This window comes from Thamnophis elegans, chromosome 11, assembly GCF_009769535.1.
Source record: "Thamnophis elegans isolate rThaEle1 chromosome 11, rThaEle1.pri, whole genome shotgun sequence".
Taxonomy (NCBI): Eukaryota; Metazoa; Chordata; class Lepidosauria; order Squamata; family Colubridae; genus Thamnophis; species Thamnophis elegans.
In genome coordinates this window covers 31,310,200-31,327,021 of record NC_045551.1, presented here as the reverse complement: position 1 = coordinate 31,327,021, position 16,822 = coordinate 31,310,200, and the positions used below count along the sequence as shown (strand labels likewise).

The window sequence follows — 16,822 nt, the reverse complement described above, 5'->3', positions numbered from 1 at the left end:
AAATCAGCAAATTTCTATTCTGGTACCATCATTAATATTTGTGACCTACATCTTCAAACTAGATGAGATTCCTTTTGAATGCATTTTGAAATTGATTCTGCCTTTTCCCACTGTACATATAAAATTATTTCCATGGTTCCTATATAGGTTAACATGTTTTCTTATATATCAGTGATGGCTAACCTTTTTGCCCTGCCGTGCTGAAATCACGCATGCACCCACACACACAATGCTATGCTCCCCCTGCACGTGTGCACACAACCCCCTGTGTGCCCTCACTCCCCCATGTTTGGGCCCCCATTAATGCACGTGACCCCCCCATGCCCCGTTTTGGGCCTAGCAAGCCTCCCTAAAACCTTCTGAAACCAAAAATGGGGCACGGGGGACACGCCACCCCCACATGAGCCCCGCAACAGCCCACAAATGTGATTCCCACCCCATACATGCATGTCTCCCCATGTGCAGCAGGGGCCCAAAAATCAGCTGGCCGGTTAAAGGCTGACGTGCCTGCAGAGAGGGCTCCGCATGCCACCTATGGCACGTATGCCATAGGTTCGCCATCACAGTTATACACCTTTTTGCAGTGGTGTGCCACTAGTAAACTGGGAGTTTAAGTACAGATGCCTTCTTTAGCAAAGACACACACTGTTCATGGCACAGCAAAGTTAAACCAGAATCTGTAGCCAAACGTTCTGAGTAATACAGATAGGAGAGCTTGCTACTTACATCACCAATTGCAGCTAAGGCAGCTAAGGCAGCCAAAGATCCCAACATTGCAGCTAATGTCCTGTGGACAATCTGTAGCAAAAGTAATGGACAATTCTGTAACAGAGCCTTTTGCAAAATTAAATTTCAGTTGTTCAAACATTATATCTCAAATAGTCTTTTTCCAATAGGTCTTCAATGTGATATAAAGATCTACTTACAATCACACAGTAGATTGTTTAGAGACACAGTTACTGTATTCAGATTGACTTAACTGTACAGGCAAATCAGGCCATTAAATTGTAATACATTCCTCTTTTTCTGAGTTTACAGGGAAATGCATGATTTAACCATGCACAGTCAGGTTCAAATTAGATTTCAGTTGCTCATTGCTCATTTCAGTTGCTAGATAGTCTTTGCATAATTATTTCTACCAAGAAAACAAATCTTTTCATGGAATTTTCATATAGAGGTGCCACCTTTTATAAATATTTTAAAATAAAGGAGCAAGGTAGAAAACCTCAATAAATACTGTATCTCAGTGGTGGCTTGCTTAATGCATCTTCAGATTTGGCCTACAAATTGAATTGGTGTTATACCATTAAAGGGAGTAATTCCATTAAAGAAAATGCGACAACAAAAGATCTTATATAATTGAAATTCTATGTTATCATTGAACCCTGTTCACATGAAAGGTGGGATATAAATAAATAAGTAAATTAAATAAAAATATGATCTAGCAAAATATTATTCAGAAGAAACTATTTCACAAAATCTACTTAATGCTAACAGTACTAGAACATGTTTGGAAATCCAAAAAACAATGAAACAACCTTTATAATTCTCTCCATTTATTTCCGTTTCAATGGGGTGGGGGGAGTAAAACAAAAGGTTTTTTAATGTACTTATTACCACTGGAATGGAAATTTTAGAATTACTACATTGCAATCAGTAAGAGAGATATTGAAATTACACATCACATCAACTCTTGATTAGAACATCAATGCTGCATATTTTGCTTCCTGGTTGCCAAATATTGCCAAATATATGAAGGGCTAATGAGAATGAATATAAGTAAACCATGCAACATAGCTCCTGATGAATGTGCTAGATACTGCCCCAACAGCATAAATTCTTCATGAGTCTGATAATTATTCTGCCCAGAGACAAGGGGGCACTTTATAACAGAAGCTTAAATGCTTACTTACATATATGCTTTAGCTATAGAACAGACAAGTATGTCCATGCAAAGTTAGCACACTATGGGTAGGGGATATATAACCAGCTACACACCATCTTGAGGCACAGCTAGAGTCAAATGAAGCACATAAATAATTTCCATGCACTTTGTTTTTACTTGATTACAAGCGAAGGATTCTTGCCAGAACAAGTACAAGAATGTATTTTTCTGTTTCAGGATGACTGGAATGAAAATCACACACCTGCTCTATGCATCAAACAGTATTAGAAAAAATAAGCCCCACTGTCACAAATGTGAGGTTATTTTCTAAGGATCCCAGATATGTGAAAGTCATCAGTTTACTTGCTTTGGGAAGCAAGGGGAGAAAATTCTCCTTCCAGATGTTATGTTTCTATTAAGGCTTTCCTTTCTCTCCTATAATTAGTTAAATATGTGGGAAATAAAGAGATTTTCACACCACCACTGTTTTCATTTCCCAACTCTCAAAAGCCATTTGAAGGCAAGCTGTGATTGTCTTCACTTCTGAAGACCTAATAAGCTGAGAACAACTGAAAATTATTACTTTATGCTGAGTCCCACAACTGCAAAAATCCGTTCATGTCTCATTCTACATAAAAGGGAAAGAAAGAAAAGGTTTTTAAAAAACATCAATAATATGGCATTTTGAGGGTCCTTCTTACTTCTCTGGACTGCCCTGAAACTATATGTAAGGAAAGGTGTAAAAATACCACAAATGGAGAAACAAAGCACATCATTTCAAACAAACAAAAAACAGTTGTAGCAGTTTTGATTAGCCCAGAGATTAATCGGAAACAGAACATCTCAGTTTTACAGTACTGCTGATCTCACTGGAATTCAGAGGAACAAAACTGCTTCCGAAGTGGTTTACTTCGTGGTATGTTATAAACCATGCTGACACCAAAACCATGTCACTCCAGCAGATGCTTATACTAGTGTGAAAGTGTGCATCAATTCCTATCATATAAAGGATAATATTTTACCTTTATTATATGGGTTATGTTAACAGTCATCATAGGGAATTGAACAGAAAATCCTTAGAAGATGGAGTAATATAATATAATATAATATGGACTAATTTAATATAATAATAAATGTAATGTATTATTTATTATTAAATAAAAGTTATATGCCACCTATCTGACCCATCAAAGTGACTGTGGGGAGCTTACAACACCATAAAAACAAGGATAAAAAAATATTAACAACATTAAAATTAATAGGGACTGAAAGTAGGAACCAGTATAGGAGTGAGATGGAGATGGGATTGTCTTTCTTAATCCATTAGGCACTTCCAGCATGGAATGCCCCCACAGACACTCAAGCCACTTGGCAGAGCAAGGTTTTGAAGCCATTTTCAGAAGGCCAAGAGAGTGAGGATGGATCTCCCCTCCAACAGCTTTATGTTCTAGAGGGCAGGAGCCATTGCAGAAAAGGTTGTCCTGGACCCACCAATGAAACATTAAATTGGGTCCGTAGCCAAGTCCTTCTGCTAGAGTGTCTCACTGGGGTGAGACAGTTCTTGAAGTAGTTTGATCTCATGTCATGAAGGTTTTAAAGGTAACTAAAAAAAACCCACTTTCCATTAATTCAAAGCAAATCAACAACCACTGCAACTGGTATAACAACAGTGTTACATGGGCCATACTAGGGTTACTAGAATTGTCCACATAATTGAAATATGTATTAGAGTTATGCTTCAAGAGGTCATGTGCACATGCACAGAAAGGACTGCTAATGAAGCCATGGCATGCGCATAGTTTCCCCCTCTGAGTAATTGGCAAAGTCCTATTACGGGTGTATACATACGTATAATATTATTGGAGGCTCCATAGGGCTTTTTTCCATTTATAATGAATTGAATCTGCTTGTTTGATGAGAATCTCTCCAAAAAGCTATTAAAGTTCTTTCTTCTTATGGGTAAATAGGCAAGAAAAGAGCTTGTGACAGCTCTCAAACTTTGGAACTCCCTCTCTTTAAACTCCTTCTGTCATAGCATTCAAAAGATCGCCGAGACAGTTTTATTTCATTGAATCATCAACCCAAATTAAGTGCCATTTTTTTATTGCTGGGCATAGTTTATCACCTTTAAATTTTTGTAACTTGTACAGAATCTATTTATTGCATTGAGACATTAAATAAACATATAAAAGCTGTTCCCCCTACTTTGGGAGTGGAAATCCATGAATTAATCTGATTATTCTGTATTATTTTATAGAATACAATAATTCCCTCTAGATAATTTTAACATAATAATACTTTAAAAAAAAAAATAACCATGTGCAACAGTTTAAACATGGCTGCAGAACCGGTCTCCCTCTGCCTAGAAGCTCGGCATAACAATAGGAGAATGAAATGTGATAAATTTCATAAAGATTGATTTTCTGTACATTTTCTCTCCCCGTACAGCTTTTTGCCACATATCTTGAGTGAACCTTGGGCCTTCAGAAGAGACTGTGTACAGTAATAAATTTATGTAGCCAAGATGTAGGTGTTGAAGTCCTATTAGATGAAAATCCTTCACAGGCATTGCAATAGATGCAACACCTTTGTGACAAAATGTCCTTCCACTCTCTCATTCTAGGAAATTTAGGATTAAAAATAATAACTTGAAAAAAGCTCTATACAATCCAATAAAGGTATATTATCGATCAGAAATATATACAGCCTGTCATTGTGATATTTTGAAATATTGTCACCTACTTCTATGGTATATTAACTATATTATATATTAACCAACTTGAAAAGGCATTCGAGAAACTAATACTTGCAGAAGATAACTGTGGTCTTATAACAAATATTTATTTGCCCAAATTTAAAAAAAAAAGACCCTTGGAATTCCATATTCATACACCCATGCATGGACACAACATACACATATAACTTATTTATGCTACATAACATTTTTAATTTTCTTCTTCAGTAAACAGTTTATAAACGTTTGGTACAAACAAATTTCATTGATAGTAGCATTATGACATTTATACAAAAAGATTTATGCACTGGGGTCCAGAAAATTTTTTATATGTCATTATTATTGAGGTCAAATATGAAATCAGGAGCATGCCACATTTATGGAGAACATTCATATATAAAGGCTTACATTTCAGGGCTAACCTTCTTCAGGTGGAGATAAGTTTAAAATGTTAGGAGCCTCTCTAAATACATCACAATTAAACCCTAAGGATTAATATAGACAACCTCACCAAAGATGAATTCTGAAATAGTGAATAAAGTTTTGTGGATAAATAACAGTGACTCAAGCATGACCTTTTCCTTATACCAAAGGTCCGCAATTCCCAGTCTGCGGATCGGCACAGGGCCATGGCATACCAGAAGCTGGACCATGCAAACAAGCAAAACCACACACACAGGATGCAGGCAACACATAAAACCATGGCCTCTCCAGTCCGTGGAAAAACCTCTCTCCTCAGAACCAATACCGGATGCTCAAAAGGTTGGGGGCCACTGCCTTATACAATAGGGATCCTCACAGACCTCATCAGACAATCTTGCATTCTCCAAAATGCTGCTCTATACCTAATTAAGATGAAAAGGTGTTATTTACTCAGTAATCTGGTGACATAAAAATCTTTGGAGGTTTTTCTGATAAGGAAGAGGTACATTTTATCTAAAATATCCTAAGTCACATACAGAGTTAAATACCAGGTCAGATTTTACATGTCTAATAACATTTTCTTTTCTTTTGTGATTTCTTTTTTTTTTTTTTGCAATTTTTTTATTTATTTATTTTTCTTAACACATATTGTATTTCCCCCCTCCCCCCTCCCCCTAAATCCCCACCTCCCTTCCCTCCCCCTGACTTCCCAAAGACCATACGTGGTATAATTTTTGAACAATCACAGTCTGAAATATCTCTACATTGAACTCAGCTTCTTACTGTTACCCAAATTTAAAACAATTTAAAGTATTACTGATACTAAGCATAAGCTATCTGGAGTTTTTTAGTCCCATATTTACTTTTTATGTAATCAATCCACTTTTTCCAGTCTCTTTTGTATCTCTCGTTTGAATGTTCTTTGAGATATGCTGAGATTTTGGCCATTTCGGCTAAGTTCATAACTTTCAAAGTCCATTCTTGAATTATAGGTAAATCTTTCTTCTTCCAATACTGCGCCACCAAGAGTCTTGCTGCCGTTATTAAATACAGGATCAAATTAGTCTCTGCTACTGTAAAATCAATACATATACCCAGTAAAAACAACTGGGGGGTAAATTTTATCCTTCTTTTGAAGATGTTTTGCAGGATCCACCATATTTTTATCCAAAATGCCTTAACATTACGACATGTCCACCATATATGAAAATATGTAGCATCACAAGAACCACATCTCCAACATTTAGGTTGAACATTTGGATACATAGAGGCAAGCTTTTTAGGATCTAGGTGCCATCTATAAAACATCTTATAAAAATTTTCTCTCAAGTTTTGTGCTTGTGTAAATTTCACATTTCTTACCCAGATTCTTTCCCAAGTTTCAAGCATTATTGGTTCCTCGACATTCTGAGCCCATTTTATCATACAATCCTTAATCAGTTCCGTTTCAGAATCCATCTGTACTAATACATTATATATCCTCTTTATATGCATTGAGCTTTGATCTCTTATTTGTTTGAACAAATTATCCTCAACTTTTACAAAGCCAATTTTTTGATCTGTTTTCCACCTAGCTTGTAGTTGACCATACTGAAACCACGTTTGAACTACCTTCTCTTCTTTAAGTACCTCTAAAGATTTTAGTTCCATCACCCCTCTTTCTGAGATAAGAAGTTGTCTATAGGTGGTTCTATCGAGTTTTTGTTCTACATTCATATTTTCAATTGCATGTCTAGGAATTGCCCACATGGGCACTTTATCATTTAGTTTATATTGATATTTTTTCCAAACCCGCAATAAAGCATTTCTTAAGATGTGATTTTTAAATTTCTTATCCGTTTTTTTGTTAAATAACAGGTAAGCATGCCAACCATATAACAAATCATATCCCTCGATATTCAAAATTCTGCCATTAGTTAGATGAATCCAATCACTAATTGCAGATAATGCCACTGCGTCATAGTATAATTTTAAGAGGTAATTTCAATCCTCCTCTTTCACGTGCATCTTGCATTATTTTCATCTTTACCCTCGGCTTCTTTCCTGCCCACACAAATTTGTTGATACCCTTCTGCCATTCTAGAAGATTCGCATCTCTTTTAAGTATTGGTAACATTTGAAAAAGAAATAAAAATTTTGGTAAAATGTTCATTTTTACTGCCGCTATTCTACCCAGCAAGGACAAATGCAGTTTTTCCCACCTTTTCAACTCCAACTGTGTACTATGCCAAAGTGATTCATAATTATACTTGTATAATTTCCCATTTGAGATTAAAATATTAACTCCAAGATGTTTAACTTTTTTAACTACCTCACATCTTAGCGTCGCCCCCAGTTCTTCCTTCTGTTTGATAGTCATATTTATAGCTATTATTTTGGTTTTTCCTAGATTTATTTTAAATCCCGAGACTTGACCATATTGATTGATCGTATTCAATAATACCCTACTAGTTTCCTGCGGTTGCTCCAATATTATAACCAGATCATCCGCAAATGCACGAACTCTATATTCTTGCTGTCTAATTTTGATCCCTTTTAAACCGCCCAGGCCCCGTATCTTATTCAACAGTATTTCCAAAGTTATAATAAACAATAATGGGGACAGAGGACAGCCCTGTCTTGTACCTTTTTCAATTTGAAAGGAGTCTGTCAGACTTCCATTGACAATGATCTGGGCTGTTTGCTGCTGATATATTGCACCAATTGACCGTAAAAAGCCATCTCCTATCTGCATTTTTTGCAATGTCTTCAGCAGGAATTGCCAATTAACTCGATCAAAGGCTTTCTCCACATCCAAAAATATGAATGCGGCCGGGATTTGATTGTTCTTTCCCAGGTATTCTAAAGCGTTGATAATTAATCTAACGTTATCCTTCATCTGTCTGCCCTGTATAAAACCAGTTTGATCGGTATGTATCAGTTGCTGAGTTACCCCCATTAGCCTATTTGCTAATATTTTAGTAAAAATTTTATAATCTACATTGAGTAATGAAATAGGTCTGTAATTTTTTGGTTGGGTAAGGTCTTGATCTTCTTTGGGTATCAACGATATGAACGCAGTCTTCCACGAGGGAGGCACTTTCCCTCCCGATTGAATTTTATTGAATAGTTCTCTGAGGGGTTCTACCATTTCTAACTGTAGATATTTATAATAAACAGCTGTTAAACCATCTGTACCTGGTGCTTTCCCTAACTTTAATTGTTTAATTGCCTGCAAAATTTCCCCAGAGGTTATAGGTTGGTTCAGCTTATGCCTATGTTCTTCTCTGACTAGGGGGATTTCCTCTTTATCTAGGTATTTGTCTATATCTCCGTCCTTAATTTTATCCCCTTTATACAACTCTGTAAAAAATTCCCGAAATACCTTTTGAATCTCTTCCTGTTGAAACACTTCTTTCCCTCTGTAACACAATTTGGATACATTTCGAGCTTTCCTTTTTTTTCTAATCTGATAAGCCAACCACCTACCGGGTTTATTTGCATTGCAGAAAGTATTATGTTTAGCATATAATAAACTAGTAGCTACCTGGTCAGAGATCAGCATATCAAACTGAGATTTTAATATAGCAATTGTTTCCCTAATCTTTGTATCTCCTGGATTCAACGTTAATTCTGACTCTTTCCCTTTAATTTCCTCTTCCAATTCTTTTCGTTTTTGCCCTTGTTTGTATCTATGTATTTTATTTATATTCATTAATACTCCTCTCATATACGCTTTGCTTGCATCCCATACATATTCCAAAGATGTACCCTTGTTCATATTGAAGACAAAATATTCCAATAGCAATTTTTTACAATCATTAACATACTTTTCATATCTAAATAAATTTTCATTCAACCTCCAGGACCTTCTTGCCTGGGCTACCCTTCCCAATTCCATCCAGACTGGATTATGGTCTGAAAGAACTCTCGCCATAATCTTTGTCTTCTTCACCCTACAAAGTAAATCATTTGTAATTAGTATAAAATCAATCCTTGAAAGAGATTGATGTCTATTGGAAAAAAAGGTAAAGTCATATTCTTCTGCATGCCTCTCGCGCCAAGCGTCTCGCAATTCAAAGTCGTCCAGCATGTCAAAAAAGGGTTTGGGTAACTTAGCTCGAAATTTGGTGTTCGGGCGAGCTGTCTTCTTATCTCTTTTGGTGTCGATCACGCCATTCCAGTCACCCATTAATATACAAGACTCAAAATCCCACTGTACTAATTTAGCATGGAGATTTCTATAAAATCCATCTTGTTGTTGATTAGGAGCATAAATTCCCAAAAGTAACGTCTTTTTCCCTTCTAAGATTAAATCTAATGCTATATATCTTCCAAAGGGATCTGCTTCAATTAGCTCAGCTTTAATGTCTTTTCTTAAATATACTACTATGCCATTTTTCTTTTCCATGGCTGAGGTCGCAAAATGTTGGCCCAGTTTGGGGTTAAACAAATATTTTTGATCGGTTGATTTGATATGAGTTTCTTGCAAGCAAATTATGTCATTCTTAAACTGTTTAAGATAATGAAATATTTTCTTTCTTTTCTGTGGAGAGTTCAGTCCGTTAACATTCCATGTCAAAATCTTAGTTGTCATTTTTGGTTGCCTGAAGCTTTTTTAGAGCCTCCCGCAAGGCCTGTCTCACCTTTGGTTTGGCTCCTCCCACAGCTTCTGAGCTTGTTGCAGTAGCACCTTGGTCAGTGGCCAATGATTGTTGAGATTGTTGCATAGTAGCTTGTTTATCCGTTTGTCTGGTGGTCTTACGGTTGGATCTTTTTTCCTTGACTCCTTGCCCTTCCGGAAGAGGGAGATGATACATTTTATCTAATGGTTGTGTGGTTTGCTGTTTATCTTGTTCGTCTCGTGGTTTTTCACCATATCCCGAAGGTTCAGGGTATCCCATCTTCAGAATCTTATGATAGAAATCACGAGCTTTCCATACAGAGCTGAGACGATATCTTTGTTTGTCCATTGTAACTATAATACCGAATGGGGCATCCCATCTGTACTGTATCTGACGCCTTCTGAGCTCTTCCACCAGAAAAGCATAATCTCTTCTGGCTCTTAGCATCTGAGGCGGTATTTCTTTCAAAACAATCAGGTCCTGTCCACCAATTTGAAGCTTAGTATTGTAGGACTCTTGTAGTATCATATTTCTAGATTCTCTTGTAACAAAGTATATTACCACGTCTCGGGAAAGTTGCCTTTGTTTTGCCGCCCATGAGTTAACACGAAAAATCCTGTCAATCTGCCAATCAGAATTGGATCCCGGTTTTCCCACCAGACGGTCAAAAGCTTCAGAAAACATTTGCTTTAGGTTCTCCTGCTTTTCTTCACGCAGCCCCCTCACTCTTAATGCAAGCTCCATCTGCTTATACTGTATCATAATAATTTGTTTTTCAGCATTATCAATTTTTTGTTCCACCACTTCAGTTTTGGATATCAGGTTAGTTTTAGCTTCATTGAGAGTTTCTAAATTATCTTCCATTCCAGAAATATATTCTGTTATCACATTTACAATTCCCATCATATTATCATTCATTTTAGTGACCCTGGTATCGAATTTGTCATATAGAACTTCCATCTCATTCCTTATTTCATCTTTGAAATCTTTAATCATTTCTAGATTCTGTTCTCTGAATTCTTTAAACATTTCTAAGTTCTGTTCTCTGGATTTTTTGAACATTTCCAGAAAAAATTCTTTTGTTAGTACATCTCCACTAGGGGGCATAGATGGTGGGGGCTGCAACTTTGTGCCAGGTATGGGAGACGTTTTCGGAGGTAATTTAACAGAGGTTGATTTGGATGCCATTATATTTTGGTTTTAATTATTTATTCTAAATTACTAATCCACTGTGCTATGTGGGGAAAAAGAAATTCCTCCCCTCCCCTTTTTTTCCTTCTTTTTTTTTTTTTTTTACAAGGGGTTTTACGGAGGATTTCAAAAGAGAAAGTCCGTTTGGAATGTTTGGAATGTCTCTGAATCAACAAAGAGTCTTGAAAGCTTTAAGGGAGTAGCTCTAATTAAATTATAAGAGATTATTTCTTTAATTCTGTAGCAGGAAGCCGGAGATAACAAATGCAGAAGCTGTAAACGCCATTTTGAAGACAATTAAACAAAAGAGGTTTTTATAACATTGAAGCTGGTATTTCAGATAGAGAAAGGTTTTAAAGTTCACAAGTTGGTCTTTGCTCGTATTGATTTTTAATAGTCTCTTTTCTAAAGATTGTCCTGAGGGGGAGGGGATCCTGTCTTGTGCTGTGGATAACAGCTGCGAAGTTCAGGTCGGAGTTGAATGACTCAGCTATGGGTTGATCCTCCCCCTCCGTCCACAGCTCACAAAGAAACAAACTGTGAACTTCAAAGAAGATTCTTACCAGCTGAGATTCCTCACTGCTTTTTTCTTGTCTGAAAAAAGAGTTATCTTCTTGATATTGAGTAGATAACGGTCCTGAATTCTGGGGGCAGCTCTGCTAAGCTGCCGACCGGCGACAGGCCACTCCCCGAAATACATCTTTTGTGATTTCTATATGCCATCAGTGTGTAACATTTTAGCGTTTTTGATATGATCAATTATATTATTCCCTTCTAGTGACTGCCAAAATACGTTTCTAAAAATAGACCAGGCTGAAACAAATTCCGATCTCTGACATCAATTTTATATCCCTTTGAGCTAAGAACTTGAGTGGATTTCATGAAACACTTCAGTCATCCTTGAAAATGTTTTTTTTCTTCCAAAATTCCTAACACAAAGGGCATGACACCAGAAGATCCCAGGTGGGAGGAGGAGGAGGAGGAGGAGGAGGAGGAGGAGGAGGAGGAGAACCTGCCATTTTGATTTTTAAATCATTCACTGCTTTCCCAGCCAAAACTTAAAACTTTCTTTTAAATTATACAATGAACCTAGCAAGTCTCTTTGCCTTCCTTTCTTATTATTTGGGTTAAATGAATGTTATACGGCATTGCTTGTTCCCCAGCATTAGATGTTTCATTTCCATTTGCTAAAGTACATGTTATTAGTGTTCGTTGTTTATTTCCTGCAATGCCATCTAGAGTTGCTTTGGTGACTGAGGCAACTAATACACTGAATGAATGAATGAATGAATGAATGAATGAATGAATGAATGAATGAATGAATACATACATACATACATACATACATACATACATACATACATACATAGATTTACCTTTGAAATGTGCTTGCAGTGACCTCAGTGCAAAACTTCAAATAAAACAAGAGGCATGTTGCCAATCCCTGGTGTTTCCTCTCATATTTGTCTTTCATGCTTTAAATACATCTATTTCTCAGGAAGGAACTTATTTCCATTTAGTACGAATAGCAACGTTCAGTAGTTGCCATTGTAATAATAAACACAGAGTTGCTTTTTTCCCCAGTGGCCATCTGCCACAAACATGTATTGGGGAATATTTGTTGTTGAAATTTGCTACTATCTGGATGAATAAGGACAGAGACAGTAAAAGACCGAGCCCTTAGAAGTAAGCCAGTCAAGGATTCCAAGAATGCTTTTGTGGCAATAAGGTAGAAAAACAGAATCTTTGAAGCCAGAACAAAATCTCCACTGCCCTTTTCAAAGCATAATAAGACGCTTCTGAATCCCTCTTTGGGTTTCTACTTTCCTAGGCAGAGCAAACTTGTCACTCTCTCTTCTCCTTCTCAAACCCAGAGCTAATTTCCTCTACAGAAAAAGACAGATCCATCCAACAGTACAGGTGGTCCTTGACTTACCACCATAATTGAGCCTGGAATTACAGTTGTAGGTCACCACAGTCATTAAGTGGTCCACCATGTGACTGCTTGATTTTACATCCTTTTTTGCAGGGGTTGATAAACAAATGCCAGCACTGTTAAGTGAACCAATTGGTTACCAAGGGGGATTTTTGCCCAGCAATTGGAAGTAAGAACCAGATTCTGGGCAAAATAATGCAAATTGCAGTCATATAACAGTGGGACACTGTAAGCAAGCATAAATGCAAGACAGTTGTTGAGCACCCAAAATGCAGCCAGGTGATATCCATAGGAGGTGAGGCTAATCATCAGAATTTTGAATCTGGCTTCCTTTTTTGTGGTATATCATAACTTTAAATGGCTGCTAAGCAACCAATCATAAATCAATGAGTACTTGTAAGTTAAATGACTATTCACACTTTGAGAATAGCTTGAAAAAACCCTTAAGATTTCAGACAGACAGGACCCCAAAAAACCTTTTGTTTATATGAGTTATGTTCAGTGGGTGGATTCTTACTGGTTCAGACTGGTTCGACCAAACCAGTAGAGGTTTGGCAGCCTGGGTCACTGGAACCAGCAGTGACCCAGGCCTGCCACACCCCTGAACCAATTCTCCGGTTCTCCTACGGCAGTGCCATCTTGATTTTCAGTTCTGCGCATGCACAGAACAATTTTCATTGCACAAATGTATTTTTTTTCTTTTTTTTTTTGACGTTTTGCACATGCACATACCTGTTTATGAGCAAATGTGCATGCATATGTGCATGGACTGAACTGGCAGTAATGCCAGGACCAACCCACCCCTGGTTGTTACTTGATATTTATCATATTAAAATTTTAAATTCACCCATTCACTGCTGGCACAGTCTCTCACAACTTTTTGGAATTTAATATTGCATTATTTTTCAACATAGCCTGACAAATAATTTTGATATTATGGACCCCTGAGAGGAGTTGGGGGGGCAGGGATCCTAGGACCATGCTTAAAGAAATACCGCATTAAAGGAATCAATCTTTATTCAGGCTTCTGTATAAAACAGAAAATGTGCAACACCCTCAAAAGATATATTAACTTTAATGAGCTTATATTTTAAAGCAAACACACCTTTTTTTATCAGGCTCACATGGAAAAAGAAAAGCTGCTTCCATCAATAGGCAAAGGGCTCTGCTTCAACAAGTTACGAAGCATTTCTTCCAAATTATTTTCAAAGTGTGCACAGCTTTTGTAATTGGACCACAAATCTTGTTAGTGATTTCCCCATTTACAGAAAGCAACAATGAAATGCAAATAAAGAAATACAGAAGAAATACAAATAAAAATGTGATAGTACAATTAGCATAATTTTGCAACAGCACTTGGATATCATAGATATAAACAATGCTATAGAAGTTTATCATAGAATTTAACAGTAAAAAAATAGTTCAAAATGTAGTAAGGTAAGCCTATTTGAAACCTGGCAAAATCATTCTACTATACTCAGTTCCTGCAAATCACAAATGAAATGTTACTTTGAATTTTAACACAGTGTTTGAATATCTGACATTTTTGTGTGAAAATTTAACTTACTGTAAAAAAAAGTTGGTGTTAATATAAAGCTTAGCACATTTTTTTAGAAATGGTTGGTTTTGATGGAAACTAGCCAGATTTTTTTCCAAAGGACTATAGCTAATTAGAAAGCTTATTTCAGATAGTATATTAGATTTGTACTTTGTGTTCTATTTTTAGGAATTAGTTACTCTATGCCATCTGGCAGAGGGTCACCAGAAAAGAATAAATTAGTTGCTAATAGCAACAACACTGCAAAACCTTACACTTTGGAGGCATATAATAGAAATCCAAAAAATTAAATAGAAATTTGGCTGATGGCTTATGGCACTGCAGAACTCAGATTTTTCTAGGGAGACAGTTTGTATTGATTTCCAATTCTATGATATTTCTATGGATAAAACAATCTGAGCATTTGGCTGAAGAATGAATAAATACCATTGTTCTCAAGGCCATATGGCAAACAGGTTAACACTAAAGAGTAATGTTAAAAGTAAATTCATGTACCTTGATGCACAACCATATCCTCTCTGTAAACAGTATTGTGAAAATTCAAAATTTTGTACAAGACTATTTGTTCACTGAAAAAGTTCAAGGTAAATAACTCTTGATCTTATAATTTTAAAATATAGGATTTTTACTCTAATTTAAAATTCTCAAGAAGAGCATGATGAATGAATATTGATTTTTTTTAACTACCCTTACTGCTGAAACCTTTAAATGCTAACCATATAGCAAATCTTTCTATTTAGCTGTATACAAACATACAGATAGACCTGCCTGTCTATTCATATGGAAATAATTAATTTGATTATATAAAAGAAATTGTATTACTTTGAATTTACATCAAGATTTACCATGAATATAATATTTAAGGCAAATATTGACATACAGTATCTATAAGGGCACAATGTTTAAAACAAGACTTTTTCCATAAAGTTTCTTATTTGGAACTATATTTGTTTGTATGATTTAGATACCACCCATCTCACAGTAATGACTCGAGGTCGTATAAAAGGTTAAAGCAACAGTTTAGCAATCTAAAACAGGGTGTCCAAGGTCAAAACAATCATAATAACTAATAAAAAGCAAAATCAATCAGCAGAGCTCATCTAAGATCTCAAACTGAATGCATCACAAACTTTGCACCGAGACTGAAGAATCAATTGGTTGAACATTCTTGAATACTAGCATATTTTTAATGACTCCTGGCAGTTAACCCAAGAAAATGCACATAGAACATTGATCAGTACTCAATATTACGAAATGAAATGCATGTAATATAATCAAAATGTTCATCTTAACAAATAATAATCAGTAAAAACTGTTCATAAAGATAAAAACAGTAAAGCATCAGAACAACGCACAACATTATTTAAGCAACCATAACCTCCATAAGGCTTTTGAAATCTACCGTGTTTCCCCAAAAATAAGACAGGGTCTTATTTTCTTTTGACCCCCCCAAAAAATAAGCACTTGGCCTTATTTTGGGGGAGGTCTTATTATTTTTGAGGTGCAGGAGGCGACGAGCGTGGTCACCTCATGGTTGCAGCTGTGTTGCAATATTTTGGGGAGGGCTTATTTTCAGAGGAGGGCTTATTTTAGCACACGCGCTCAAAACCCCCCCCAATTGGGCTTATTATCCGGGGAGGTCTTATTTGGGGGGAAACAGGGTACTGTCTGAAAAATAAATAATAATGGGAAAATCTGATTTCCAGATAAAAGCTGCTATATTCTATACCAGGACCATAATGGAAAAGTTATACTATCTGGCCTTTAACACCCACACCGCCTTGTCTTACTAAAGTGGGGAAATACCAATAACATCTCAAAAAATGAGCATATTGAATGGAACAATTCCTGCTAAGAAGGAAGCTCTGGAAATATTTTGGGCCAAGCCATATAGTACTCTAATATTACATACTCTGGGATTATATAATGCCTCAGAATAGTTTGAGTTAATCAGTGTTTAGTTAAAGGTAGATATTGGTTTTGAATTTCTGTTTCCTTATGACAAAGTGCATTGAGAAAACCAGCAGGGCCAACGCAAAATTGGTCATTCCTTCTCTTCCTTAGCCACCTTCTATTCAGTCTCTCATTCATTCATTCTTTCTTACATATAGACTCCCATTATCTCTTTAACCATCATTATTATTAATCATATTTCACCTACATCCATGCACACATTAAAACACTGAATGTAACAGCCTCTGGCAAAGCCTCCCAACTAGCTTATTCTGTATGCTATCACCTCCCTTGTACGTCCACCAGTCAGCCAGTCAACTAGATTGTTCCACTCAGTTATCTCTGAATTTGGCCTCAGGCTATCAGCCACTGCCTTTGCTGTCATTTTAAAAGCATGTCTTCCACCAATCAAAAAATGTCAAATGGTCACAGCATTCTCATAGTGACAAAGAGTGCATGGCAGTTAAAATAAATCTAGTATACAAGATGGTGTATCCATTCTCTGAACTTGAACAACTTAGGACATGGTATATACTGT

At 36.3% G+C, this 16,822-nt stretch overlaps 1 protein-coding gene across 1 annotated transcript in view; it reads right to left on the bottom strand.

The window, feature by feature from the left end:
• Positions 1–16,822, bottom strand: part of OCA2 (OCA2 melanosomal transmembrane protein) — a 196,672-nt gene that overhangs the window by 123,053 nt on the left and 56,797 nt on the right. Inside the window, 1 exon segment of the mRNA XM_032226226.1 lies at positions 727–798. Within this exon segment, the coding sequence (XP_032082117.1) occupies positions 727–798 (72 nt within the window).